We start from the raw sequence: 25,581 nt of genomic DNA on the forward strand, positions 1-25,581 counted from the left end.
ACAACACGACATGACGTAGCCTTCCAGCGTCCGGTCGCTGAGCGACCTAGCATCCAGTCAGTTGATCGACGCCAGCGTCCACGCTGCTACAACTGACCGGATGCGCCGGTCCCTCTAAGACTAGCGTTCGGTCACCTTATGACCAGCGAGACTAACTCCTTTTCACCTCTAACTTCTTCACCCTTGCTCAAATGTGCCAACCACCAAGTGTATCACCTTGTGCACATGTGTTAGCATATTTTCATAAATATTTTCAAGGGTGTTAGCATTCCACTAGATCCTAAATGCATATGCAATGAGTTAGAGCATCTAGTGACACTTTGACAACCGCATTTCGATACAAGTTTTGCCCCTCTTAATAGTACGGCTATCAAACCTAAATGTGATCACACTCTCTAAGTGTCTTGATCACCAAAACAAAATAGCTCCTACCATTTATACCTTTGCCTTGAGCCTTTTATTTTTCTCTTTCTTCTTTTCAAGTCCAAGCACTTGATCATCACCATGGCATCATCATCATCGTGTCATAATCTTCATTTGCTTCACCACTTGGAATGTGCTACCTATCTTATGATCACTTGATAAACTAGGTTAGCACTTAGGGTTTCATTAATTCACCAAAACCAAACTAGAACTTTCAGGTAGGCGGCTTGCTTTTTAGTAGGCTAACGTAACACTTGCTTCGCCTCATAATTGTCTAACCGGTTTGTTAAGTATTGTTGTAGAAATTTTAAATAGGCTATTCACCCCCCTTCTAGCCATTAGGACCTTTTAGTTGTTTAATTTCTGCACTCTAAACTTGGTACTGTAATAATATATTTCTAAGAACTCTGGTAGTATGAAATGGACTAAGTATTGTAAACTCGTTCTCATTATTGGATCCTGGAGGAAAACGTGGATTATTTAAGTTCTCCCTTAGGGTGTGCTCGACGGAACCTGTCCGATGTGGCTGGCTTTCGGGGTGCTTAGTGTCTGGCGGAAGACGAGCGCCTCTAGAAGCGTGTGTCTGGCGGAAGACGAATGCCTTTAGAAGCGTGCTATTTTAGATGATTCTGCCACAATTAGTGTCGTAGCTGATATCACTTAGTACCTCTGCATCACCCTCAGAAGCACTTTTTTGTGGCAGCTGTCTTTTTTTTGTGGATATTGTCTTTTTTTGGATGGGGCTATGACCATAGTATTTGTGGCTCTCTCACTAACATTTGTGGCTCTCTCACAAGCATTTGTGGCTGTAGCATTTGTGCCTTCCTCAATTAGGAGCACACCAGCCCTCATAGGAAGGTGAAACCTTCTCTTTGTTGGAGAAAATTGCAGTGGCCCCTCAAAATCATTTATCTGAGCATTGATGCATACTAATCCATTCTCTACGTTGATTAGAAACCACTCTAACAGATTTTCATTAGATTTTATTTCCACAGAATCATTCTCTAAATCTCGCCACAAGGTAATGTACTGCTTAGAACCCCACAAGCAGTGCTCAGCAATGAAATCAACTAGTTGCAGCAGCCCAAAGCTATTTGTGTGAACAGCCTTGGTTAGCAAAGTTCTACCTTGCCACCATGTTTTTGGACCACTATCTGGCAAACTGAAAAATGAACGCACTCTAAGAAGAAGTTCCAATTTACTGTGATTTATCCTACAAATCATAGCAGGGAATAAACAAGTTAACACATCTACAAATTGCTGCTATTTTTTACTGCATTAAACCACACATCTCAGAAATCAAAGAAAATACCTAGGCTCTTCCATGGTGGTTGCCTCTTCCTAGTGACGGGGCTCTTCCATGGTGGCTGCCTCTTCCTGGGGGCGGGGGGCAGGGCAACGGGCGAGTCCCCAAGCCGCGTCGCCGAGGGCGCGAACTGATTGGGTCGGGCGGTCGGCCGCAGGCCGTTGCCAGCCAGTAGCCGCGCCGTCGGGGGCAGAGTGCCAAATGGAGGAGGAGACAAGCTGGGGGTGGGGAGCATGACAGAGGGAGGAGGGGCGCCGCCGCCTGGAACCCTAACACGATGCCTGGACACGAGCGCTTGCAAGTCGCGCGACTTCGTTCCGTTCGGGAAGGATGTGACGGAGAACGAGTGAGAAAGGAGATAGACTAAAGGGTATAAGTGTCTTGTCGCATGGGGGCCTTTTCTTTTCCTTTTTTTGCCATTTAATCCAACAATTTTAGAAAGTGTTACATAGTAGGGGCAAATGGGAGCTTCGTTTAAATAAATCAAGGGTAAAATCACAAAGTTCAAAAAGAAGGGGCAAAATCACCATTAGACTATGGAGTAGGGGCAGAAACACCAAAATCCCTTTTTTTATTGGTGTCATTACAATTCTTGTGGATTAAAAAAATACCATTACTATTTACCTATTCAGAGACGAGCCATTATAATTCTTTAATTCTCTGAAAAATACTATTATGTACGCTTCAGACGCGGTTGAACCCATTTGCATACCACTGTATTCCGTATTGCCTAGAATGCCCCTTTGTCCTCCACTCTCTCTCTATCAATGACACATAGGCCCCACAGGTAATCTTCCTCCTTCCCACGCGTAGGCCCCATGGTCAGCAGCAAGAGCGCCACTAGTCGAGGTGGTGGGCTAGGAAGGCGAAGGTGAGGCATGCAGGGTCAAGAAAGATACGAGATGGGAGCGGAGATGGTCAAGGCAGAAGAACAGTTTGTGGTCATGCGCAGCCCTGGAACACGTCCCGTCGCGCATTAACGCGCTCCTTTTTACATCTCCTAACACAGGCATCCAAACATTCAACGCCTGCATCCCACCCTAAGCTGGGCCACATTCGGCAACCAACACGCCCCTTGTCTAGGGCCTATTTTGATTTCCTCCTGTAAACTTTACAGCTATAGAGATTTTAGAGCACTGTTATTAAGCTTTGAGATATAAAGCTCTAATATAATATGGGCTAAAGTTTAAAGCTAGCTTTATACACCTAAGATCCTTGTAAAATTTAGAGATCCAAACACGCCCTACGAAGCGAGGACCGGCCAAACGCGACTTTATTATATATATATATATATATATATATATATATATATAAAATAAAACTTTAAATGTGTGTCATTTCACTGTGCCTTTTACTGTTTATCCGGCGGCTCCAGGCTCATATCACTGTAGGTCAGGTACCAGATGAACAGTATCGGGTCCGCGATGAACAGTGCACACCCATTGCATCTTTTTCCCCACTTTTTTTTTCCCCACCCTCCTTCCCACGGCGTGGGCACCCACGCTAGTTGCATTGGTAATTTGGCATTGGCATCTCTTGTGAGTCGTTGTGAATGGGCACCGCTGGCCTGAAGCGTTGACGAAACGACGCGCTTAGGCTCGCAGCAGCGTCAGCGTGGACCGTGGAGTGTTAAAAAGTACTCGTGAGACAGGCGAAATGCATGGCACCTGAACGGACAGGCCTAAAGCCCTGAACCGTTCGATGGCGCGCCTGCGGCGGCGCTGACCGGAGCCAGGCGAACGGACGTTTTCGGCGCACGCGGCCTGCGGCGGAAGCGCACCATCGGCAGCTGAATTTGCCGTTGCCGGTGCTGGTGGCCGTGGTCGCCTGGGCCCGTTGACGCAGCAGTGGATTGGCGTGGGCGCGATCCGACGGTAGGAACGAACAAACAAACGAGTGTCTTTTTCTATAATATGGAAGTACAGTGTACAGTAGTGATTTCCACACGAGGAAGGAATGCAGGGTGCAGACTAAAATATCCACGTCCATGCTGATAGTACGTCGCAGCACCGTAAGGAGCAGTTGCGTCACCGGCCGGGTGTCTTGACAGCTCCCGGCACAAAAAAAAATTCCTGCCCTCTCATGGCATGGGCTCCCAGATTCTAGAACATCTTTGCTTCTTGGAAGGTTCTCTTCGATGCACTTGAAAGAAAAGAAAAAAACTGAGAGTGAATTAGAAGCTGCTTTGAGTCGGGGAAGCCTAGCACTGTCATCACGGTGCTCTCACTCTCATCAGCTGCTTTGAGTGGCGGACACGTCGTCGCGGTTAGTCCAGCCGGCCCCGTCCCGTCGCGTTCGGCGGTCCGCTTCCACTTCCACGCCACGTTGACCACCGTCCCCACGTGTTCCATTGCACCCAGCCGCCTCTCCCTCTCCCTCTCTCAAAGCAGACTAGTCTCGCTGAGTGACCTCAACGAGCCCCGTCCCCGCACGCGGCGAGCTAGTGTGAAATGAATAACCTCCCCCCGCCTATTTATACAGCGCGGACTGGGCTCTCGGCATCGGCAAGGAAGGGAGCGCAGAGTTTCTAGAGCATGGACCACGGCGACAGGAGGAGCGGCGCGGCGGCCAGGCCCTGGCGCGGCGCCGGCGTCGCGGAGGGGGGCGGCGGCCCGCTGCCGCCCAAGGTGTACCGCGTGGAGCCCAGGGACTTCCGGGAGCTCGTGCAGAGGCTCACGGGCGCCGGCACGCCCGCCGCCGCCGCCGCCGCCGCGCCGGGGCCGGCACACCAGAGGGCGACGCTGACGCCGGCGGCCATGGTCGCGGACAGCAGGCGCGCCCAGGCCGCGGCGGCCGTGCCCGTGCCAGGGGCAGAGCAGTTCGACTACGCGTCCTGGTTCTCCGCGTCGCTGCTCAGCCCGGCGGCGTACGGCGCGCCAGGCTTCGGCGGCGGCCACCAGCAGCACCAGGGGAGCAGTGGGCCTCTGCTTTAGGGTAGGGCCGTCGGTAGAAACAGTGTCGTCGTCCCTGTATAGCTTCGTCGCTTGTTCGTGCTCCTCTGGCTCGTTTTGCGTTGCGTTTTGGGCACGACTACACAACCTTCTTGTACCGCGAATGAAATTCGACCAAGAAGTTATACGGCTATTGTTTACTTCTTGTATTTTCTGATAGAAAGACAAATAAATTTGTTTTTATCCTCTTCTTTGTTGCTTCTGTCGTGCATCTACCATCCTGATGGTGGCAACATACATATAGGCTCTCCTTCACATCTTGGTAGCGCATGTAATCGTTGGATGAATGTTTGCTCCAGCGTTTGCCAAGCATTCGTCGATTGCGGTTAGGAGCCCGTCCTATAGGTTATAGTTCAGCATACGAGAATTATGCTTAGTATAATAAAGTATCTAAACAAAATCTACTGTTGCGTTAATTCATTTCATATTTTACCGAACGACCTGCATCCGAGGAAAAAATTAATCACTTGGCGTTTAGTTATGTGCCATCTGCTCTCTTTTTTATTTTGTTTGTAATCGAGCTACAAAATTCGAGGCAATTAGAGTTGCGTTTAGTTTGAAAACAAGATAGGATGGTTGGTCAAGATTACGGGTATGCCACCGCTTGGCCTTGGTATTTGGTTCACAGAATAGAGTCATTTTATTTTTCTGTTTAGTTGAGTGGATTGAATATTTGTCTGTTTGGTTGAATGGATTGAGAGGGTCGAACGACTTTGTATGTTTACACCATTAACATAGGCATTCCGATCATCTTTGACCAAGGTAGGGGCGAGTAGGCCAGAGGTCATTCGGTGAGGCTGGAACCGATGGCCATGAGCCCTCACGGGCACAGTACACAAGCAGGGGCGAAGCTACACTATTGATAGGGGATGCAAATTCACCTCTCCAAAAATGTAAAAACAGTAGATTTGGTTCAATTTTCATTATATATGCACCTCCTCTAATCTATTCTAGTTTTGCACTGTAGACAAGTGAGTGAGGGTAGAACCGAAGTCAAGCCAGTGTCTACGCTGAAATTGCCGGGGGCGAGGAGGGAGCCATGATCTAGGGCTTGGGGCGAGCCAACGACTACGAGCGGGGCAGAGCAAGCAAAAGGCAGAGCAGAGTAGGTGAGCCGTCACGGAAGAGCACAACGTGAAATAGGGGAGGAGGAGTCCGGCTTTTTTCTAGGATGAGCTCTTCCCTAGATTCTACTCGTAGGATGAGCTTTCCCTAGATTCCAGTTATTTCATGTGGGATGGCATCCCTAACACTGATTGTCTTCCAACCAAACTGTCGGTGTTTCAGACCGGGGGTCCTCAACCAACCAGTGAATTTGTTCTGCGTGCTCCCTATTTCGGATGGTGATGCAAAGAGACACAAGGTTTATACTGGTTCAGGCAATCGAAGCCCTACGTCCAGTCTGAGAGGTCGATCTTGTATTTCTTGCACCGAAGCGCTCGTAGTAGGGGGTTACAAGCTAAGGGAGAGAGGGAACCAGTCCCAGGTCTCGGCAGGGTGTCGTGTGGGCCGTCTGAGACGTTCCTCTCAAGCGGCTGGAATGTGTGCGTTACGAGGTGTTCTTCGTCGTCCCCCCCTAAGTGGCCCAAGTCTTCTCCTTTTATAGTTGAAGGGAGGATAAGGACAGTACATGTATTACTATGCGGCGTCGTGCCAATAGGGGTGGCACGTCCGAGCCCTGTGGCCTGTTCCTGTGGCGGCGTGGTCGTAGGAGTGGTCCGTCCTTTGAGTACTGGGGCGGCGTGGTTGTCCCATCAGATCCTGTGCGTCGTGGGAGCCCCGGGAATGCCTCGGAGTAGACGCGGCGGTGAACGTGCAAGCCACTATGGACGGACTGTGCGTGAGGCCGAGACTTGGTCGGTGCCGAGGCTTGCACTGCAGTGGGGGGGGTCTTAGAAGGCACGAACCCCAAGATCACCGAGGCCTTGGTGTACAGTGCCGAGGCCTTGAGCGAGCGGCTGATCGTGGGTACAGCGTTAGGACACAGTGGCCGGTAATCCCCGTCGTACCCTGTCCCAGCCGGTATGGCACTGATCGTGGACACAGTGTTAGGACACAGTGGCCGGTAATCCCCGCCGTGCCCTGTCTCGGCCGGTATGGCGCTGATGCGACCTCAGGTCGCGTTGGCCATTCTGTGGCGTTGAGCCACCGTCCGGCTGAGATTGCGGGAGTGGTTGAAGTATTAATGAGACGTGACGCGCTGTCGGGAGGGTCGACCGAGGCGGGGGGCGATGGGCTACGGATGAGCCGGCCTCGAGTGACACGGAGAATGAGGCCTCGCGCGAGACGGAGATTAGGCTCCTTGCCAAGGCCTCGCGCGAGAGGCCTCACGCGATACGGAGAATGCACCTCGTAGGATAACGTGAAATAGGGGAGGAGGAGTCTGGCTTTTTTCTAGGATGAGCTCTTCCCTAGATTCTACTCGTAGGATGAGCTTTCCCTAGATTCCAGTTATTTCATGTGGGATGGCATCCCTAACACTGATTGTCTTCCAACCAAACTGTCGGTGTTTCGGACCGGGGGTCCTCAACCAACCAGTGAATTTGTTCTGCGTGCTCCCTATTTCGGATGGTGATGCAAAGAGACACAAGGTTTATACTGGTTCAGGCAATCGAAGCCCTACGTCTAGTCTGAGAGGTCGATCTTGTATTCCTTGCACCGAAGCGCTCGTAGTAGGGGGTTACAAGCTAAGAGAGAGAGGGAACCAGTCCCAGGTCTCGGCAGGGTGTCGTGTGGGCCGTCTGAGACGTTCCTCTCAAGCGGCTGGAATGTGTGCGTTACGAGGTGTTCTTCGTCGTCCCCCCCTAAGTGGCCCAAGTCCTCTCCTTTTATAGTTGAAGAGAGGACAAAGACAGTACATGTATTACTATGCGGCGTCGTGCCAATAGGGGTGGCACGTCCGAGCCCTGTGGCCTATTCCTGTGGCGGCATGGTCGTAGGAGTGGTCCATCCTTGGAGTACTGGGGCGGCGTGGTTGTCCCATCAGATCCTGTGCGTCGTTGGAGCCCCGGGAATGCCTCGGAGTGGACGCAGCAACGAACGTGCAAGCCACTGTGGACGGACTGTGCGCGAGGCCGAGACTTGGTCAGTGCCAAGGCTTGCACTGCGGTGGGGGGGTCTCAGAAGGCATGAACCCCAAGATCGCCGAGACCCTGGTGTACAGTGCCGAGGCCTTGAGCGGGCGACTAATCGTGGGTACAGCATTAGGATACAGTGGCCGGTAATCCCCGTCGTACCCTGTCCCAGCCGGTATGGCGCTGATCGTGGACACAGTGTTAGGACATAGTGGCCGGTAATCCCCGCCGTGCCCTGTCCCGGCCGGTATGGCGCTGATGCGACCTCGAGTTGCGTCGGCCATTCTGTGGCATTGAGCCACCGTCCGGCTGAGATTGCGGGAGTGGTTGAAGTATTAATGAGACGTGACGCGCTGTCGGGAGGGTCGACCGAGGCGGGGGGCGACAGGCTGTGGACAAGCCGGCCTCGAGCGACACGGAGAATGAGGCCTCGCGCGAGACAGAGATCAGGCTCCTTGCCGAGGCCTCGTGCGAGAGGCCTCGCACGATATGGAGAATGCACCTCCTGCCGAGACCTTCTGTGGAGAGCCTCGGGCGAGGCGGAGATGGCGTTCCCTGCCGAGGCCTTCCCTGGAGAGCCTCGGGTGAGGCGGAGACGGCGTTCCCTGCCGAGGCCTTCCCTGGAGAGCCTCGCACGAAGCAGAGTTTGCGTCAGGATGTCGAGACCTCCTGCTCGAGGCTCGAGGCGAGGAGGAGGAGGACCCAGTGGGCTCGGTCGTGGCGGGTGAGGGGCCTACAACTTACCTTCTAGTTTTTATTTTTTAGATGGGACTTAGCGACCCTTTCGATGTTTGCTTGGGGTAGCCCGTTCTAAGGTACCCGACAGTAGCCCCCGAGCCTCAGGGGGAGTGCGTGCACTCCCCCTGAGGGTTTGCCGAGGCTTGTTTTATACCTGCCCTGTAGGAATTGGGGTTTGTTTTTTGAGGTTCCGGTGGGTGCACGCGAGCGCACCCGCCGGGTGTAGCCCCCGAGCCCCTAGAGGAGTGGAGTTACTCCTCCAGGGGCTTTCTTCATTTTTGCGTCTGAACGAGTAGTTCTTATTGCATTTACCGAGCCCCCAAGCATAAGTTCGGGTTGCGGGGGTCTCGGCGAGGCTGTAGGAAAAAGCCCTCTAGCCTTCGCATGGAGCGAAGGGTTCGTCAAGGGTCCCCTGACTTTGGGTATGATCCTCATGCTTCCTTTCACTCAGAAGGAGGGGTGGAATGTGCCAGGCTACCCTCGATGGGCACGAGCGTGGACACTTTCGGTGAGCTGTTAGCGGGTAGTCCGAGTGGAGGCCCAAGCCCCGTTCGCTAGGGGACGGCTAGCTATCTAGAGACGCACTCCAAGAGTACTAGGGGGTTTCTCTAGTGGGTGCCGAGGCCGTTCGCTGGCCTCGATGGCTCAGTGCCTCCCTACGGTGGGATCCCATTTGGATACTTCCCCGCCGGTCTCGGACACGACTTAGGACGCCCTGAGCGACCGTTCGCTCAGGCCTGGGCCATTCGTAGGCTCGCCCCGATGTCGTCCCTAACTCTTTTGCCCTGGGGTGACTGTCGAAACCTCTTGGAGGCCCAGCCTTCGAACCCCTGGACCGTAACGGGCTCGGTGCCCTTTATCGTGTTTGTAGCGTGTCCTCTAGCGCGGTTTTGGACCATTTGTCTTTGTCTTGGGTGTCCTGGCCCTTTCATCTGACCTTCACATGTCCTTTTCGTATGGACAGAGGGTTTGTTTACCGAGCCCATTCTGGTCTCGGCAAGGTTGCAGGAAGAGTCCCTAGCCTCTACGTGAGAGGGCCGTCGGGAGTTCCCCTGGCTTTTTATACGCCCCTCGCGCGTGAGGGTTTATTTGCCGAGGCCCCTTTGGGCGCGAGCCCGGGTCGTGGGGTCTCGGCATATTTGCAGGAGGAGCCCCCTAGCCTCTGCATAGAGCGAGAAGGCCGTCAGAGGTTCCCCTGACTTTTTATGCGACCCTCGCGCTTCCTTTTCATTTGGAAGGAGGGGTGGAATGTGCCTCGCTACCCTCGATGGGCACGAGTGGTGGCACTTCCGGTGAGCTGTTATCGGGTAGTCCGAGTGGAGGCCTGAACCCCGTTCGTTAGGGGATGGCTAGCGGTCTAGAGACACACTCCAAGAGTACCAGAGGATTTCTCTAGTGGGTGCCGAGGTCGTTCGCTGGGCCTCGGTGGCTCGGTGCCTCCCTACGGTGGGATCCCATTCGAATACTTTCCTGCTGGTCTCAGACACGACTTTGGGCGTCCCAAGCGTTTCGCTTGCTTGGGCCTCGGCCCCATATAGGCTCGCCCGTAGTCGCCCCTGACTCTGTTATCCTAGGGCGGCTGTTGAAACCCTTTGGGGTCCAGCCTTCGAACCCCTGGATCGTAATAGGCTCAGAGCCTGGTTCCTTCCTACGAAAGGAACAGGCCGTGGGGAATATCTTCCCTATTGGCTTGGCAATGGATGGCGCGCCTTTTGAGGCGGTTTCATGGGGAGGCGAACCAACGCCTGCTGCCATAGTGGCCGAGCATGATGTGATGGATGGGACGTAACTGTCCTCGCATTTAATGCAGGAGACGTGGGTGCGTGGGCCGACGAAATCGGCTCGTGGTTAACCGCGCCGGACGGGGGGAAAACCTCCCCGATTTCATCGCCCGTTCGTTTCGCCTCCTCCCAGCATAAATACCCGAGGAGTCTCGCCCCTTCTCGTCTTACCTTGCCTGCATTAGCACCGTCTCCATCGAGCCATCACCAGAGCAGCGGGTGCTGGGAAGAAGAGGAGAGAAGAGCGAGCCTAGGGAGAAAGCAAGAAAAAAGCGAGAGCATGGGAGGGAGAGAGAAAAACTCACCGCCGCACCCAATTCCTCCATCGCACCCATGGCCAGCAACGTCGTCATTGTCGAGGTGGACCCTTGGGATCCGTCGGACGTCACCGAGGAGATGCTCCAGTCGCTTGTCAATGGTGGACTCCTCCGCCTAGTGACAAACCCTAGTAGGCCGGAGTGGATTGCTCCGTACGACGAGCCGGAGCCGAGGCCCCATGACGGCTACGTTGTGAGCTTCGTCTCCTTCCATGAGCACGGCCTCGGTGTCCCAGCGGACTGGTTCATGCGGGCGCTCCCACACTACTACGGTGTGGAGCTCCACAATTTTAATCCCAACTCCATCGCTCAGGCGGCTATCTTCGTTGCCATCTGTGAGGGGTATTTAGGGATCGCTCCTCATTGGGAGTTGTGGCTCCACCTATTCCGGGCGGGGCATACTACCAAGCCGACGGGCACGTTGGGTAAGAGGAAGGCATCGAGGGCCGAAGGCTGCACTCTCCAAGTGCGTCAGGACTGCCTGCACCTCTACATCCCGGCCCAACTCGCGTCCTCCAACCGCCGGTGGTACACGAGTTGGTTTTACCTCTACAACGACGACGGAGGACTTCCCCCCTACACTGGGCGGATTGTGGGGAGTTGCCCGGAGAAATGTAAGTGGGGTGTCCCGAAAGTTGACCAGCCAAAGCTGGAGCCGCTCCTGGAGGGGCTGGCGAGGCTATGGGGCCATGGCCTTACCATAGCTGTGGTCGTGGCCGCCTTCCACCACCGGAGGGTGCTACCGCTGATGGCTCGGCGGTGGCAGTTGTTCGAGATGAAGCCAGGTGAGCCCATTGAGGGCACCCGGATGTCCTCCTCCGCCCTCTCCGACGAGGAAATTCTCCGTCGAGTGGGGGAGACGGTATATGCAAAGTTGAGGGGCGGCAACTTGACCCCTTCACGATGCGACCATCGCGGGGGTTCCTTTCGCTGGTAAGTCGAGTGCCGCTGTAGCCTCTGAGCCTCCTCAATCTCCCCTTATCCCTTGTTTCCTTATGCGCGTTTGTTGTTCCTTCAGGGGATGAGGGACATGCGCTCCTCTCCACCACCCATTCCCGAGGATGCGGGGCGGCGGGCGATCAACCACGCTCACGCCGATGCGTAGAAGAAGCAAAAGGATGCTAAGGCGGTGAAGCGCACAAAGCACATCCTCGCGCGCGAGGAATTGGATAAGCACCGCCGTCAGCAACAGAAGGATGGTCTCCTGTTGGAGGAATCCCCGTCGACGTCGCTGTCGATGGAGGCCTCGGACGGGAACGACAAGGGCGAGGGAGGGCGAGGTCCCCTAGACCACCTTCCTGACATCGTGGAGGTGCCGCCCGGGGCATCGGCAAGCAGCCCGACACCCTCAGGAAGGGGAGGAGAAGCGGACCCAGGGCCAGCGGTTGCTCGCTCCAGGGCCAAGGCCGACATGCCCGAGGCACGGGTGTTAGGCAAACGCACCGTCAGCCCGGTAGGCTCGGTGGCCATGGTGGAGCAGGGGGCGGTGGAGGCGATGCCACTGCCCCTACAGAGGACCAAAGGGGCGCTGGGGTCCACTGAAGACCGACTGGCGCCGATGGATACGGAGGCAACGCCTCTGCCGCCGCCTCCGCCGCTACGGATGAGGTTTGCCATGGCGAAGCGGGGGCTGCCCCGTTCAAGGCAAGTGTATTCTTGGTAGGGTTATGGTGTCTTCTGTTTGCTTTTTTGGTCTCGCGCTGACCCTGTAGGTTAATTTTCTTTAGTCGGAAGCGGCCTACGGACGACCTCCCCTTGGCGCCCCTTAAGGCGCTTAAGGCGAGCCCCAGCTCCTCCGCCCACTGGGTGGTGGAGGCACAAGCCACCATCCAACGCGGCGCGGCGTCGGCAAGGGTCGATCCAAAGGGGCCGGCCGCCCAAGCTGGGGTTGTCGAGGCGGCCCCTACTCAGACAAGGGAGGGAGCGCTTCCGCCTCATGGGGGCGAGGCTCATGAGTCGGATGGGGCCATCGTGCCCTTTGTTGCCGAGACTCCTGGGGTCTCCAAGGCTGAGGCAATGGAGGCCATAGCGCCTACGACCGCCGAGACCGTAGTGGCTGCGGTTGGCGTCTCTGTGTCTGCCGAGGCCACGATGGCGGAGGCCGGAGCCCCTGAGACCGCCGAGGCTGTGATTGCAGAGGCCAGAGCCCCCAAGGTCACCATGGCTGTCGTGATGGCAGCGAGGCCATCTATGCAGGAGGCGGAGATGTAGGCGGCGGAGGCCTCGGTTGTGCCCTTGGTTCAGGGCCTGCCGTTGTTGCGGGAGAGCGCCCGGGAGGCGGAGGTCTATCCGATCTCCTCCGACGATACTTCCCGGGCGCGGGAGGTGGTCGACGTTGAGGAGACCGATGCCGTGGAGCAGCCATCGCCGCTCTTGGACGAGGGAAGCTCGGCCCTCGTGTGGGTGCGACCCGAGCCTCGCGGGTGGGATCACCCGCAGGTACTGTGGTGGAGCCGGGATGACCCTGAGGGGGAGCCTCTATTTGCCCTCAAGGACACGGCCGAGGTGGGTGCTGGAGCACCTTTGAGCAGTACCGCGAGCTGGCGGAGCAGTTGCTATGGATGGCGCTGTCTGTGGTGGCCGACAAACTGCCCGGAGTCGCCCAGGTTCATGTTTTCCTTTCTCGTGTGACGTTGTTCTTTTCTTGGTTTTGTCACAATCGACGACCTCTGTTCTGCCTCCTCAGAAGCTCGAGACCCGGTCCCTCAGGAAGTCGGTCTTTCTCCGGTAGGAGAGGGGAATCTGGGACCAGCTTCAGCGGTAGAGGGGCCTTCTTGCCGATGCTAACGAGCTTCTGTCGGTGCGAAGCGCGGAGGTGGAGGACCTCTGCTTCGCTGTGCCGACGTGAAGGTCGAGGCGGCCATAGCCCAGATGCAGCTCACCCCCTTGGCGGCGTCGGTCAAGGAGCTAGAGGAGGAGCTTACCCGCGCCGTCAACGATCGGGATGCCTTCAGGTCCTGGGCCAAAGAAGCGACAGCCTCGGGCAAGGCCCTCGCCGGGCAGCTGGGGGCAGAGGAGAGTGCACACCAGCTGACCAAAGGTGCTCTGAACGAGGCCCTTGCTGCGGTTGATGCCTCACAAATTGAGGCTATGGTTTTGAGGGGGACGGTCGAGGGTGAGTTCTAGTCCCCTTGTTTTGTTTCCTTCTCCTTATGTTCGCTCCCTAACTTCCTTGTATGACGTAGAGCTGGGGAGTGAAGCTTCCAGGGCGGTCGAGGCCTCTCGGGTCGAGGCCTAGCGGTTGAAGGAGAAGGCCGAGGCCTGTCAGGCCGAGACCCAATGCTGGGAGCAGAAGGTCAAGGGTGAGTTCCGTGGGCTTCTGTCCCTAACTTAGGTTGTTTTTTCTCTGGCTCGACCTCATTCCATTTTCCACGGTGCAGAGTCAGAGGCGGAATTCACTCGGGCCGCCGAGGCTTCCAGCGCGGTGTAGACAGTGCTTGATACTGAGATCAAGGAGCATGAGGTGCTGAAACGTGCCGCCCTTTCCGCCTACGAGGCCTTGGAGGTTGAGGGGGTTCAGTCAGGCAGCTCCCTTGGGAGCCGCTTGATTGCGCTGAGCAGCCAGATGCGCGAGCGGCTCCGAGGGGCGCTGCACATGGTTGTCAAGCGGGCATTGGCCGTCATCTCCTCTCACTACCTTGGCGTCGACCTCCCAGCCATCAGTGATGGCTATGTTCTGCCTGATGATGACGAGGAGGCCGACGTGGCGGTCACGAAGCTGATGGAAGCGGTGGAAGGCCCTGGCATGGCGCTGGCGACGCTCTTCGAAGAGGAGGTGGTCCCTCCCCTACCATCTGCCGGTGCTGAAGGCCCTGAGCCTTGATCTGGGCCTCGGGGGCTATGTAAAGATAGAATAGGGGTTATTTTTGTATCAAAATGTTTGTGGCCATCGAGGCCTTTATTTCCGAAGTATTTGTGTTTCTTAGTTGTTTTTCTTATGTTTCCGAGCCTTTGCCCTCTGCTGCTTCTGATCAGATTTTGTTTGCAAAATACCTCTTTGGGGCCTAAGCCATCCCTTGAGCAAGAGGTAGTGAGGGAGTGCCGTAGCCCGAGGGCGTAGGCCATCTCGCGACTCTACCGGCCTCTTGCTTAGGAAACAGACCTTGGTCTGAGGAGTCTTTACAAATGATTCGTCAGAGCCTGCTAGAGTCTTGGCGTAGGATTTTTTTGTGAAAAACAACCGAAGAATGGTGTGTGGGACCTAGGGGACACCTAGGGGGGTCCCCTACCTAGCCCCCGAGGGAGGCTTGGTTCTGCCGAGGCAGAACCGGGTCTCCCTTGCCGTGTTACTGTATTGCCGAGGCCTACTATGGGCTCGGGGGGTTTCTCGAAAAATTTAGACCAACTAAAGAACGCCATTTAATTGTATTTCGAGAAACAACATATACAATGCTTAGAAATTTAGGGATAAAAGCGACGTAGCTGTTCTATGTTCCAAGCGTTGGTGAAGACTTTGCCCTTCTCGTTGGCCAGCTTGTAGGTCCTGGGCTTCAGTACTTGGGCGATGATGTACGGTCCTTCCTATGGCGGGTCAGCTTGTGGTGACCCTTGTTGCTCTGTGCTAGCCTCAGCACTAGGTCGCCTACCTTTAGGTCTCGGCCTCGGACGCGTCGGGCCTGATAGCATCGTAGGCTCTACTGGTATTTGGCCGAGTATAGTAGCGCAACATCTCGGGCTTCCTCTAGTTGATCAAGGGCGTCCTCTCGGGTGGTGCGGTTACTTTGTTTGTTATAGGCTTGCAGCCTCAGGGAACCATATTCCAAGTTGGTGGGGAGGATGGCCTCGGCCCCATAGACTAGGAAGAAAGGCGTGAATCCCGTGGCTCAGCTTGGAGTGTTCCTCAGGCTCTAGATGACCGACGGGAGTTTGGTGAGCCATTTCTTGCCAAACTTTTTCAACCGGTTGTGAATCCTCGGCTTGAGGCCTTGTAGGATCATGCCGTTGGCATGCTCCACTTGGTTGTTGGTCCTTGGGTGTCCTATGGCCGACCAGGCCACACGGATGTGGTGGTCGTCGCAAAACGTCAGGAACTTTTTGCCGATGAACTGCGTCCTGTTGTTGGTGATGATGGTGTTGGGGACCCCAAACCTGTGGATAATGTTAGTGAAGAACAGCACCGCCTGCTCAGATTTGATTCGATTGATCGGACGAGCCTCGATCCATTTGGAGAACTTGTCGATTGATACCAGTAGATGGGTGTAGCCTTCGGGGGCCTTTTGCAGAGGCCCGACCATGTCGAGCCCCCACACGGCGAACGGCCATGTGATGGGGATGGTTTGCAGGGCCAGGGCCGGGAGATGTGTCTGCCGAGCGTAGTACTGGCATCCTTCGCAGGAGCGTACTAGCTTGGTAGCGTCGGCGACCGCCGTCGGCCAGTAGAACCCTTGGCCGAAAGCATTCCCTACGAGCGTCCAAGGCGCCGCATGGTGCCCGTAGGCGCCTGCGTGTAAGTCCCAAAGCAGGGCTTGGCCCACCTCGGCACTGATACAATGTTGGAGGACACCTGAGGGACTTCGCATGTACAATTCGTCATTGTAGAGGGCGTAGGTCTTGGCTCGGCGCGCGAGCCATTGCGCTTCGGTTCTGTCGTTAGGAAGCTCCCCCCGATCAAGCCAATCGAGGAACAGGACTCACCAATCCATGTCCTGATCAGTCTGCGGAGGCTCGGCGTTGACTTCCATGACCTCGGGCTCGGTCGAGGGGGTCTCGGCAGTAGAGGGGGCGTTGAGCTTTGCCATGGGTTCCACAGGTGGGCCCCCCTCTGTTGCCGAGGTGTAGCCGATGGAAGGTTTGTGGAGGTCTCTGGCGAAGACGTTCGGGGGGACCGGGGCCCGTGCCGAGGCCATCTTTGCCAGCTCATCGGTGGCCTCGTTGTACTTCCACGCGACGTGATTGAGTTTGAGACCGTCAAACATGCCTTCTAGGCGTCGTACCAACTTGCAGTAAGCCTCCATTTTGGGGTCGAGGCAGTTCGACTCCTTCATCACTTGATCTATGATGAGCCACGAGTCGCCTCGGACGTCGAGGCGCTGCGCCCCAAGTTCGATGGCGACTTGTAAGCCATTGAGGAGGGCCTCGTATTCGGCCACGTTGTTGGAGGCGGCGAAGTGGATCCGCACCATGTAGCGCATGTGTACTCCGAGGGGCGAAATGAAGAGCAGACCCATGCCTGCCCTGGTCTTCATCAGGGATCCATCGAAGTACAGGGTCCAGCACTCCGTCTAAATTTGAGCAGGTGGCAGTTGGGTATCTGTCCATTCAGCCACAAAGTCAGCCAAGACCTGAGACTTGATCACTTTTCGAGGCACAAAGGTCAAGGTTTCCCCCATAAGCTCGATAGCCCACTTGGCTATCCTGCCCGAGGCCTCCCGGTTGTGAACTATCTCGCCCAGGGGGAAGGATGATACCATAGTCACTGGGTGCGACTCGAAGTAGTGACACAGTTTGCACCGGGCTAGGACCACGGCGTAGACCAGCTTCTGGATATGGGGGTAGTGTGCTTTGGTCTCAGAGAGCACCTCGCTGATGAAATAAATAGGTCGTTGGGTGGGCAGAGTATGCCCTTCTTCCTGCCTCTCTACCACTATGGCGACGCTGACCACTTGGGTCATTGTGGCGACGTAGAGTAAGAGGACCTCGTCCATGGCTAGGGGTATCAGGACGGGAGGATTGGTGAGCAGCCTCTTGAGTCTGTCGAGGGCTTCCTCGGCCTCGGGGGTCCAAGAAAAACACTCGGACTTTCTCAAGAGTCGGTACAGCGGCAAACCTTTTTCACCGAGGCGCGAGATGAAGCAGCTCAGGGCCGCAAGGCATCCCATGACCCTCTGCACTTCCTTGAGGTCTCTGATTGGTCCCATGCTGGTTATGGCCGAGACCTTCTCTAGGTTGGCTTCAATGCCGCGTTCTGAGACGATGAATCCCAAGAGCATGCCTTGGGAGACCCTGAACACACACTTCTCAGGATTGAGCTTGATGCCCTTCTCTCTAAGGCATTTGAAGGTTATCCTTAAGTCATCAACGAGACCCTCGGCCTTTCTGGTCTTGACCATGATGTCGTCTACATAGGCCTCGATGGTCCACCCAATGTTGTCGCCAAAGACCTGGGTCATGCATCGTTGGTACGTGGCACCTATGTTTCTGAGGCCGAAGGGCATCATCACATAGCAGTACATGCTGAATGGTGTGATGAAAGAAGTCGTGAGCTGGTCGGACTCTTTCATCTTGATCTGATGGTAACCAGAATACGCATCAAGGAAAGACAAGGTCTCGCACCCTGCAGTGGAATCAACGATTTGATCGATTTGGGGCAATGGACAGGGGACTTTTGGACAGGCTTTGTTCAAACCGGTATAGTCTACACACATCCTCCATTTCCCATTTTTCTTCTTGACTAACATGGGGTTAGCCAACCACTCTGGGTGGGACACTTCCCTGATGAAGCTAGCCGCCAAGAGTTTCTATATCTCCTCACTGATGGCCCTACGCTTTTCTTCGTCGAAGTGGCATAGGCGTTGCCTCGCCGGTCTAGATCCAGCCCGGATGTCCAGGGCGTGCTCGGTGACCTCCCTTGGTATGCCCAGCATGTCCGAGGGACTCCATGCGAATATGTCGGTGTTCGCGCGGAGAAAGTCGATGAGCATGGCTTCTTATTTGATGTCGAGGGTGGCGCTGATCCTCAGCGCTCGGTCGTCGAGGCAGGCGGGGTCGACCGGGATGAGTTTGATGGTTTCCGCGGGCTTGAATGCCCCCGCGCGACGCTTGGAGTCAAGCACCTCGCCACTGAGTTGGTCGAGGTGGGCGATGAGGGTCTCGGCCTCTGCAAGAGCCTCGGCGTACTCGATGCATTCAACGTCGTAGTCGTATGCATGTTCGTACGTGGACTCAATCGTGATGACACCGCTAGGGCCTAGCATCTTGAGCTTGAGGTAGGTATAGTTGGGCACTGCCATAAACTTGGCATAGCACGGTCGCCCCAAGATGGCGTGGTAGGCTCCCCCAAACCCGACTACCTCGAAGGTGAGGACTTCCTTACGGTAGTTGGAGGGGGTGCCGAAGCAGACAGGAAGGTCGATGCGCCCGATGGGTCACGTGCGCTTCCCTGGCATGATGCCGTGGAAGGGGGCGACGTCGCCTTGGAGCCTCGCCCAGTCGATCTCCAAGAGCTCTAGGGTATTGACGTAGAGGATGTTGAGGCCGCTGCCTCCATCCATCAACACCTTGGAGAGTTGGGTGTTGCCGATGATCGGGTCGACAACCAGTGGGTACTGCCTGGGATTTGGAACATGGTCAGGGTGGTCATCTCGATCGAAGGTGATCGCCTCTCGAGACCAGTCGACGTACCGGGGGGCGGCCACCTTGACCGAGAAGACTTCCCGGTGTTCCCTCTTGCGCTGCCGCACCGTAAGGCATGCCGAGGGCCCACCGAAGATCATGAAGGCGTTGCGTACCTCGGGGAACCCGTCGTCCTTGCCTTTGTCCCGGTCACCAGCACCCTTCTGCTTGGCGTCGTCGTCGGGGAGCCCAAGCCTGGCATAGTAACGCCGCAGCATGGAGCAATCCTCGAGGGCGTGCTTGACCGGGCTTTGGTGGTAAGGGCAGGGTTTCTTGAGCATGTCGTCGAAGGGCCTAGGGCCTTTGAAGCCTCGAGGGTTCTTGCGTTCTACGGCCATGACCAGATTAGCCTCTAGGACCTCCTGCTTCCCCAGGCGCCCCTTTTTCTTTCTCTTGAGGAGGTGGGAGGCTGAGGCCTCGGGGGCCTCGTCCCTCTGCTTACCCTTGGTGTCGGTGTCGGGGAAGATGGCTCCGACAGCCTCTTCACCTGAGGTGAAGCTAGTGGCGATGTCAAGGAGTGCGGCAGCAGAGCACGGCACATTCTGACCTAACTCTCAGACCAAGTCCCGGCAAGTGGTGTCGGAGAGGAAAGCCTGGACGATCTCTGAGTCGCCGACGCTGGGCAACTCAGTGCACTATTTGGAGAAGCGCCGGATGAAGTCTCGGAGAGACTTGTCCGGCTTCTGGCGACAGCTCTTAAGATCCCAAGAGTTCCCAGGGCGCACGTATGTGCCCTGGAAGTTCCCGACAAAGATCCTAACCAAGTCGCGCTAGTCGTGGATTTACGAGGGAGGAAGGTGCTCGAGCCAGGCTCGCGCCGAGTCCGATAGGAGCAAGGGGAGATTGCGGATGATGAGCAGGTCATCGTCCGTGCCACCTAACTGGTAGGCTAGGTGGTAATCGGCAAGCCAGAGTTCCGGGTTGGTCTCGCTGCTGTACTTAGCGAGATTGGCTGGTTGCCGAAACTGGGTGGGGAAAAGAGCAGCGTGGATGGCCCTGCTGAAGACCCGAGGGCCTGGCGGTTCAGGGGAAGGACTGCGGTCCTCCCCGCTATCATAGCGACCACCTCAGTGTGGGTGGTAGCCTCGAGCGGGCCCCTCGTTGTCGTGGCGTCGTCGCCTGCTGACCACCTCATGGTCTCCCTGAACCTCGCGTCGATTGCTGAGGCAGTCCAGAAGCACGGGGACCCTGTGGGCTATTAGCGCTCGGTCGGGCTCAGGACAAGCCAGGGCTTCCCTATCCTGCCGAGGCGGTGCCGTGGGCAGGTTCGAGGCGCCCCGTGCTGTCGGGAGGCGGAACTCTCGGCCGGCTGAACTGTGGTGGTCTTTAGGAGATCTCGGAGCTCGCCGTGGACCCACCGCCCCTCCGTGGTAGAAGGCTCGAGCATTGCACGGACCAGCATTGCCGCAGCCGCGACGTTCTAGCTAGCGCGATTGAAAACTGGGGGTTGCTTACTCCCTTCGTCGTCATGGATGCGGTGATGCACATCGCAGGCCCTCCATCGGGCTCCCCCGCCTTCGCCGCGGCCTCGCTGTTCTTGTTCGAGAGAGTCTCGAAGCTGCTGCAGAAGGAGTTGGTCTTGTTCGACCTTGGCCTGGAGCTCATGGAGCTGCTCTAGGTCTAGGCGCTGAGGTCGTGCAAGAGCGACGTTCTCATTTCGTGCGGTCGGCAGGACATTGCGTGTGGGCGTGGCGGCGCCCGCCCCTGGACGGGGTGGGGAACGGCTACCTGCCCCCTCATCCTCTTCGCCCGCCCTCGGCATCCCAAGCCCAACGTGAAAACACTCGCGAGTGGGGTCGTAAGTGCCTTCGTCATCGGAGTCGGAGTAGCCGAAGCAGTAGTTGCTTGCGGCCAAGAACTGGCGCAAAGCCCCAGGGTCGTGGAGCCCGGAGAAATCCATTCTGGGCCAGGCCTTGTCCTCATCCGAGGAGTCGGCGTGGGTGCTTAGGTTGAGACCGAAGCGCTGGCGACGCTCTGAGGGATCCTCGTGAGCGGCAGCGTATGCATAGGCGTAAGAGGCGGTGGCATTTCTCAACCCAAAGGGGTATGGGGATGGTGCCATCGCCAGATTCGGGGTCGGTTCTTCAGGGAGTGGTGGAGCGGAGCTTGACGACTGGGCATCGCCGCGTGCCACCGGCGATTTTCCCTTGTCCAGGCTCAGGCTAGACAGGTCCCCAGCTAGGGAGCCTACGCCAACAGCTGGTCGTAGGATATTGGCGGGGAGTGGCGTGCCGCCCCTGGTTCGCGTAGCGTCGGGGTGGCTTTGCTCGCGTTGTGCCTGGCGAGTGCGGCAAGAGCGGCCGCCCGGGCGCCGCCTGCGCCTGGGCTGCCGGTGCGTAACTTCATCCTCGGACGGTGGGGCCCGAGGAGTGAGGAGTACCATGTCGTACTCATGCCCTAGAGACATGAACTCTAGGCTCTCGAACCAAACCACGGTGCCGAGACGCCATGGTCGTACGGGGTCTGCCATCCGAAACTTGCTGGGATGACGAAACTAACACGCAGAGTCCCCTACCTGGCACGCCAACTGTCGGTGTTTCGGACCGAGGGGTCCTCAACCAACCAGTGAATTTGTTCTGCGTGCTCCCTATTCCGGATGGTGATACAAAGAGACACAAGGTTTATACTGGTTCAGGCAATCGAAGCCCTACGTCCAGTCTGAGAGGTCGATCTTGTATTCCTTGCACCGAAGCGCTCGTAGTAGGGGGTTACAAGCTAAGGGAGAGAGGGAACCAGTCCCAGGTCTCGGCAGGGTATCATGTGGGCCGTCTGAGATGTTCCTCTCAAGCGGCTAGAATGTGTGCGTTACGAGGTGTTCTTCGTCGTCCCCCCCTAAGTGGCCCAAGTCCTCTCCTTTTATAGTTGAAGGAAGGACAAGGACAGTACATGTATTACTATACGGCGTCGTGCCAATAGGGGTGGCACGTCCGAGCCCTGTGGCATGTTCCTATGGCGGCGTGGTCGTAGGAGTGGTCCGTCCTTGGAGTACTGGGGCGGCGTGGTTGTCCCATCAGATCCTGTGCGTCGTGGGAGCCCCGGGAATACCTCGGAGTGGACGCGGCGGCGAACGTGCAAGCCACTGTGGACGGACTGTGCGCAAGGCCAAGACTTGGTCGGTGCTGAGGCTTGCACTGCGGTGGGGGGGGTCTCGGCAGGCACGAACCCCAAGATCGCCGAGGCCCTGGTGTACAGTGCCGAGGCCTTGAGCGGGCGGCTGATCGTGGGTACAGCGTTAGGACACAGTGGCCGGTAATCCCCATCGTACCCTGCCCCAGCCGGTATGGCGCTGATCGTGGACACAGTGTTAGGACACAGTGGCCGGTAATCCCCGCCGTGCCCTGTCCCGGCCGGTATGGCGCTGATGCGACCTCGGGTCGCGTCGGCCATTCTGTGGCGTTGAGCCACCGTCCGGCTGAGATTGCGGGAGTGGTTGAAGTATTAATGAGACGTGACGCGTTGTCGGGAGGGTCGACCGAGGCGGGGGGCGACGGGCTGCGGACGAGCCGGCCTCGAGCGACACGGAGAATGAGGCCTCGCGCGAGACGGAGATCAGGCTCCTTGCCGAGGCCTCGCGCGAGAGGCCTCGCGCGATATGGAGAATGCACCTCCTGCCGAGACCTTCTGTGGAGAGCCTCGGGCGAGGCGGAGACGGCGTTCCCTGCCGAGGCCTTTCCTGGAGAGCCTCGGGCGAGGCGGAGACGGCGTTCCCTGCCGAGGCCTTCCCTGGAGAGCCTCACACGAAGCGGAGTTTGCGTCAGGATGCCGAGACCTACTGCTCGAGGCTCGAGGCGAGGAGGAGGAGGACCCAGTGGGCTCGGTCGTGGCGGGTGAGGGGCCCACGACTTACCTTCTAGTTTTTATTTTTTAGATAGGACTTTAGCGACCCTTTTAATGTTTGCTTGGGGTACCTCGTTCTAAGGTACCCGACACAAACACCTACAAAAATAGGGTCCATCATGTTCCGTCCCACCTCGTTTCTAGAACCAAACGCTACCTAGGAGAATCAAAATGGCAGCCGGTCAAGTAAAGTGCGGGTGGAGTAAAATACACATTCATGACGAATTGACTAACGGGTAAAATTTCATATCAACACTCATATTCGCGGGTAGTATTTTACCACCCATACCCACATCTACAAGTTAGATTACCACTAAAATAGATGGAATCCTTTGTCCCCAAACCTCCGAGCTCCTTTGGTGTGCAGACCCGCTGCCAGGCAACTAAGCAATTGGACCCTGCCCCATCCTGTGAGCCGGCCCAGAGAAAGGCTCGCCGACGTTTATGCATGCTCGCGATGACCGCTGCTCTTCCCATGGTATTAAGTAGTGAAGCTTGCCAGGATGCTAGGTACCTATCAGTTTTGCAGATGTAAGGGGCAGGCAGTTTAGAGGCAGAGAGAGGCAGCCCCAGGTAGGTTTGAGGGAAACCTTCCTTCCGACACCCAAGAATCTCTATGCACTGGCTAGTGACAGACTCATCCATGTGTATAGGAACTGCAGTACTTTTATTGTAGTTGATGCTTACGATTGGAAATTTGTACTCATACCCACACCTAGTGGTGCAAACGGATCCAATACGGATGAATTCCTACTATGGATACAAACACAAATAGCTAGATCAGTATTCCTTGGAGCACTGTTCATTTTTTCTGGGAGCATTGTTCTTGTTCATGTAGACCATCAAATTTGATATCTCCATCTTGTTGATGGTCTTCGTCAACAGCAAGGTCTACAATATAAGATGAGGTTCTTGTTGTTGTCCCTCAGAAGCAGCGACATTTATATCTATGGCATGCACAACACCGTGTTCCCCTTTCCTTGCTCGGTAGGAGGTTCTTCATTCAGGTCAGGTTCCTTTATCCGGTACTTTATTTAATGATGGATTTCATGATTTTCATCCCCTTGCTCGTCAGGAGGTTCTTCATTCAGGTTTAGATAAGAGCTCTTCACTTCCTTTTATCCGGTACTTTATTTTTAGATCTATGGTTATAGTTGAAGATAGAATAAATTGAAGGCTGAAGAGTTTAGGTCCTCTTCGGCATATGGATGCCTTTACGTTGGGTCATTAGGAGCACGCGAAGCCTTTTTATAATGGGGGCAAATTAAATTTGAATCTCCTAGACGTAATGGTGCTAGAATATTGTGCTCTAGAACCTTTTATTGTCTTGTGCTCATTCCTGATCACAAAATTTCTTGCCACAAATTCCTGCCTTCTGCGGAGCATGCTGTGACCGTTACGTGACCTGCAGAGCATGGCAAATGCTTTTTTTTTTATAGGGGCAGCATATAGTCCTTTTTTTTTATAGGAGCAGCATATAACTCTTCCAAGAGTCCTAAACTGTCAATGACTCAAAGCCATACGGCATGTTCGCTTGGTCGTAAATGATCGTAAATTTTCAACCAAAACAGTATTTTTTCTCACACAAAACCAGCCAGCAGTAATAATCCACGATCGTTTCAGTCCAGCAGAACAGGAGCCCTCATAGTCAGCAAAAGAAGAAAAAAAACAAAGAAATGTATGCTTATATATAGCTCTTTATTTATGCATGCTAGATATGACAACCACATCTTATCACTTAACGAAAGCAAGAACACAATGTAGATGATTAAAAATAAACACCATACATAAGCAGAGAGCATCTTAGAAATAAACCGCCCTTATCCACATCGTGGAGCACCCTTGTCTATATGTAGTCCCAGAAGTACACGCTAGTACTGTTATAACACTGCAGCTAACCACCCGTACTCAACTCACCGACGCGCGCCATCACACCAAACAGTCGGCCGCTCACCGCTAAACTGCTCAGCGCCAGCGGACGGACGGAGGCGAATCAACAGTAGGCCGTGCACTTGACCTTGCAGTCGACGGTGCAGCTGCCCCCGCCGCCGCCGCCGCCGTATCCCTTGCCGGCGCCGCTGTAGGAGGAGAAGCACTTCTTGGGGCAGGTGACCTTCTTCCTGTAGCAGGGCCCCTTCTCGGCGCAGGTCACCGTGGGCGCCACCACGCCGCCGCGGGCGTACCCGCCGGCAGGCCCGCCGTAGCCGCCGCCCCACCCGCCGGCCATCCCGGGGATGCTGCCGAACCCGCCGCCGCCCATGCCCATCCCGGGGATGCCGCCGAAGCCCGGGATGGTCGGGATCGCCCCGCCGACGCCTCCCGCGCCTGGGACGACGGGCGGTGGCTTGACGCTGGGCTTCTTGGGGCCCGGGGAGGGCGGCTTGGACGTGAGCTCGGCATCGACGACGACGGCGCCGGCGCGCGCGGCGATGGCGGTCGTGGCGTGCAGGCCGAGCAGCAGGAGCAGGAGGAGCGCGGCGTGTCGGGCAGCTGCCGTGGCCATGGCTGCGGGTTTCGTTGCTCCGATCAGCATTTGCCTTTGCTCGCCGAGGTAGGTGTGCGTACACAACGCGTTGTCCGTCTCTCTGATGCGCTTGTGAGTTTAGGGCGGTCTTAAGTAGGGGCGATTTGCGCCCTGCCGGTGCCGCGAGCGGGGTGGGCGCGCATTAAAAGAGGCGCGTGAGGAGAGGCTGGCGGTTGGGGATCTCGCGGGCAGGCAGAGGCGCAGAGCGGCCACCGGCCACCGGCCAGGGAGGGAGGCAGCTCCAGCAGCGGAGATAGAGAGAGAGAACAGCGAAGCTCAGCTCAGTGGAGGCGCTGCAG

General features: G+C 56.2%; 2 protein-coding genes across 2 annotated transcripts; one reads left to right on the forward strand and one right to left on the reverse strand.

Annotated features, from left to right (window-relative positions):
* The first annotated feature begins 4,181 nt into the window (after positions 1–4,181).
* On the forward strand, positions 4,182–5,010 carry LOC136472867 (uncharacterized). Its single transcript, XM_066470575.1, has one exon. The coding sequence runs from the start codon at positions 4,264–4,266 to the stop codon at positions 4,660–4,662; it is 399 nt and encodes a 132-aa protein (XP_066326672.1). The 5' UTR covers positions 4,182–4,263; the 3' UTR covers positions 4,663–5,010.
* A 19,427-nt stretch (positions 5,011–24,437) lies between these two features.
* Positions 24,438–25,502, reverse strand: LOC136472875 (uncharacterized). Its single transcript, XM_066470585.1, has one exon. The coding sequence runs from the start codon at positions 25,289–25,291 to the stop codon at positions 24,752–24,754; it is 540 nt and encodes a 179-aa protein (XP_066326682.1). The 5' UTR covers positions 25,292–25,502; the 3' UTR covers positions 24,438–24,751.
* Between the last annotated feature and the right edge of the window lie 79 nt (positions 25,503–25,581).

The sequence above is a fragment of the Miscanthus floridulus genome, chromosome 1 (genome assembly GCF_019320115.1).
Source record: "Miscanthus floridulus cultivar M001 chromosome 1, ASM1932011v1, whole genome shotgun sequence".
In the NCBI taxonomy this organism is placed as follows: domain Eukaryota; kingdom Viridiplantae; phylum Streptophyta; class Magnoliopsida; order Poales; family Poaceae; genus Miscanthus; species Miscanthus floridulus.

Bases quoted from the DNA above. Each gene is read 5' to 3' on its own strand.
- LOC136472867 (XM_066470575.1), top strand. From the start codon at position 4,264: ATGGACCACGGCGACAGGAGGAGCGGCGCGGCGGCCAGGCCCTGGCGC.
- LOC136472875 (XM_066470585.1), bottom strand. From the start codon at position 25,291: ATGCTGATCGGAGCAACGAAACCCGCAGCCATGGCCACGGCAGCTGCC.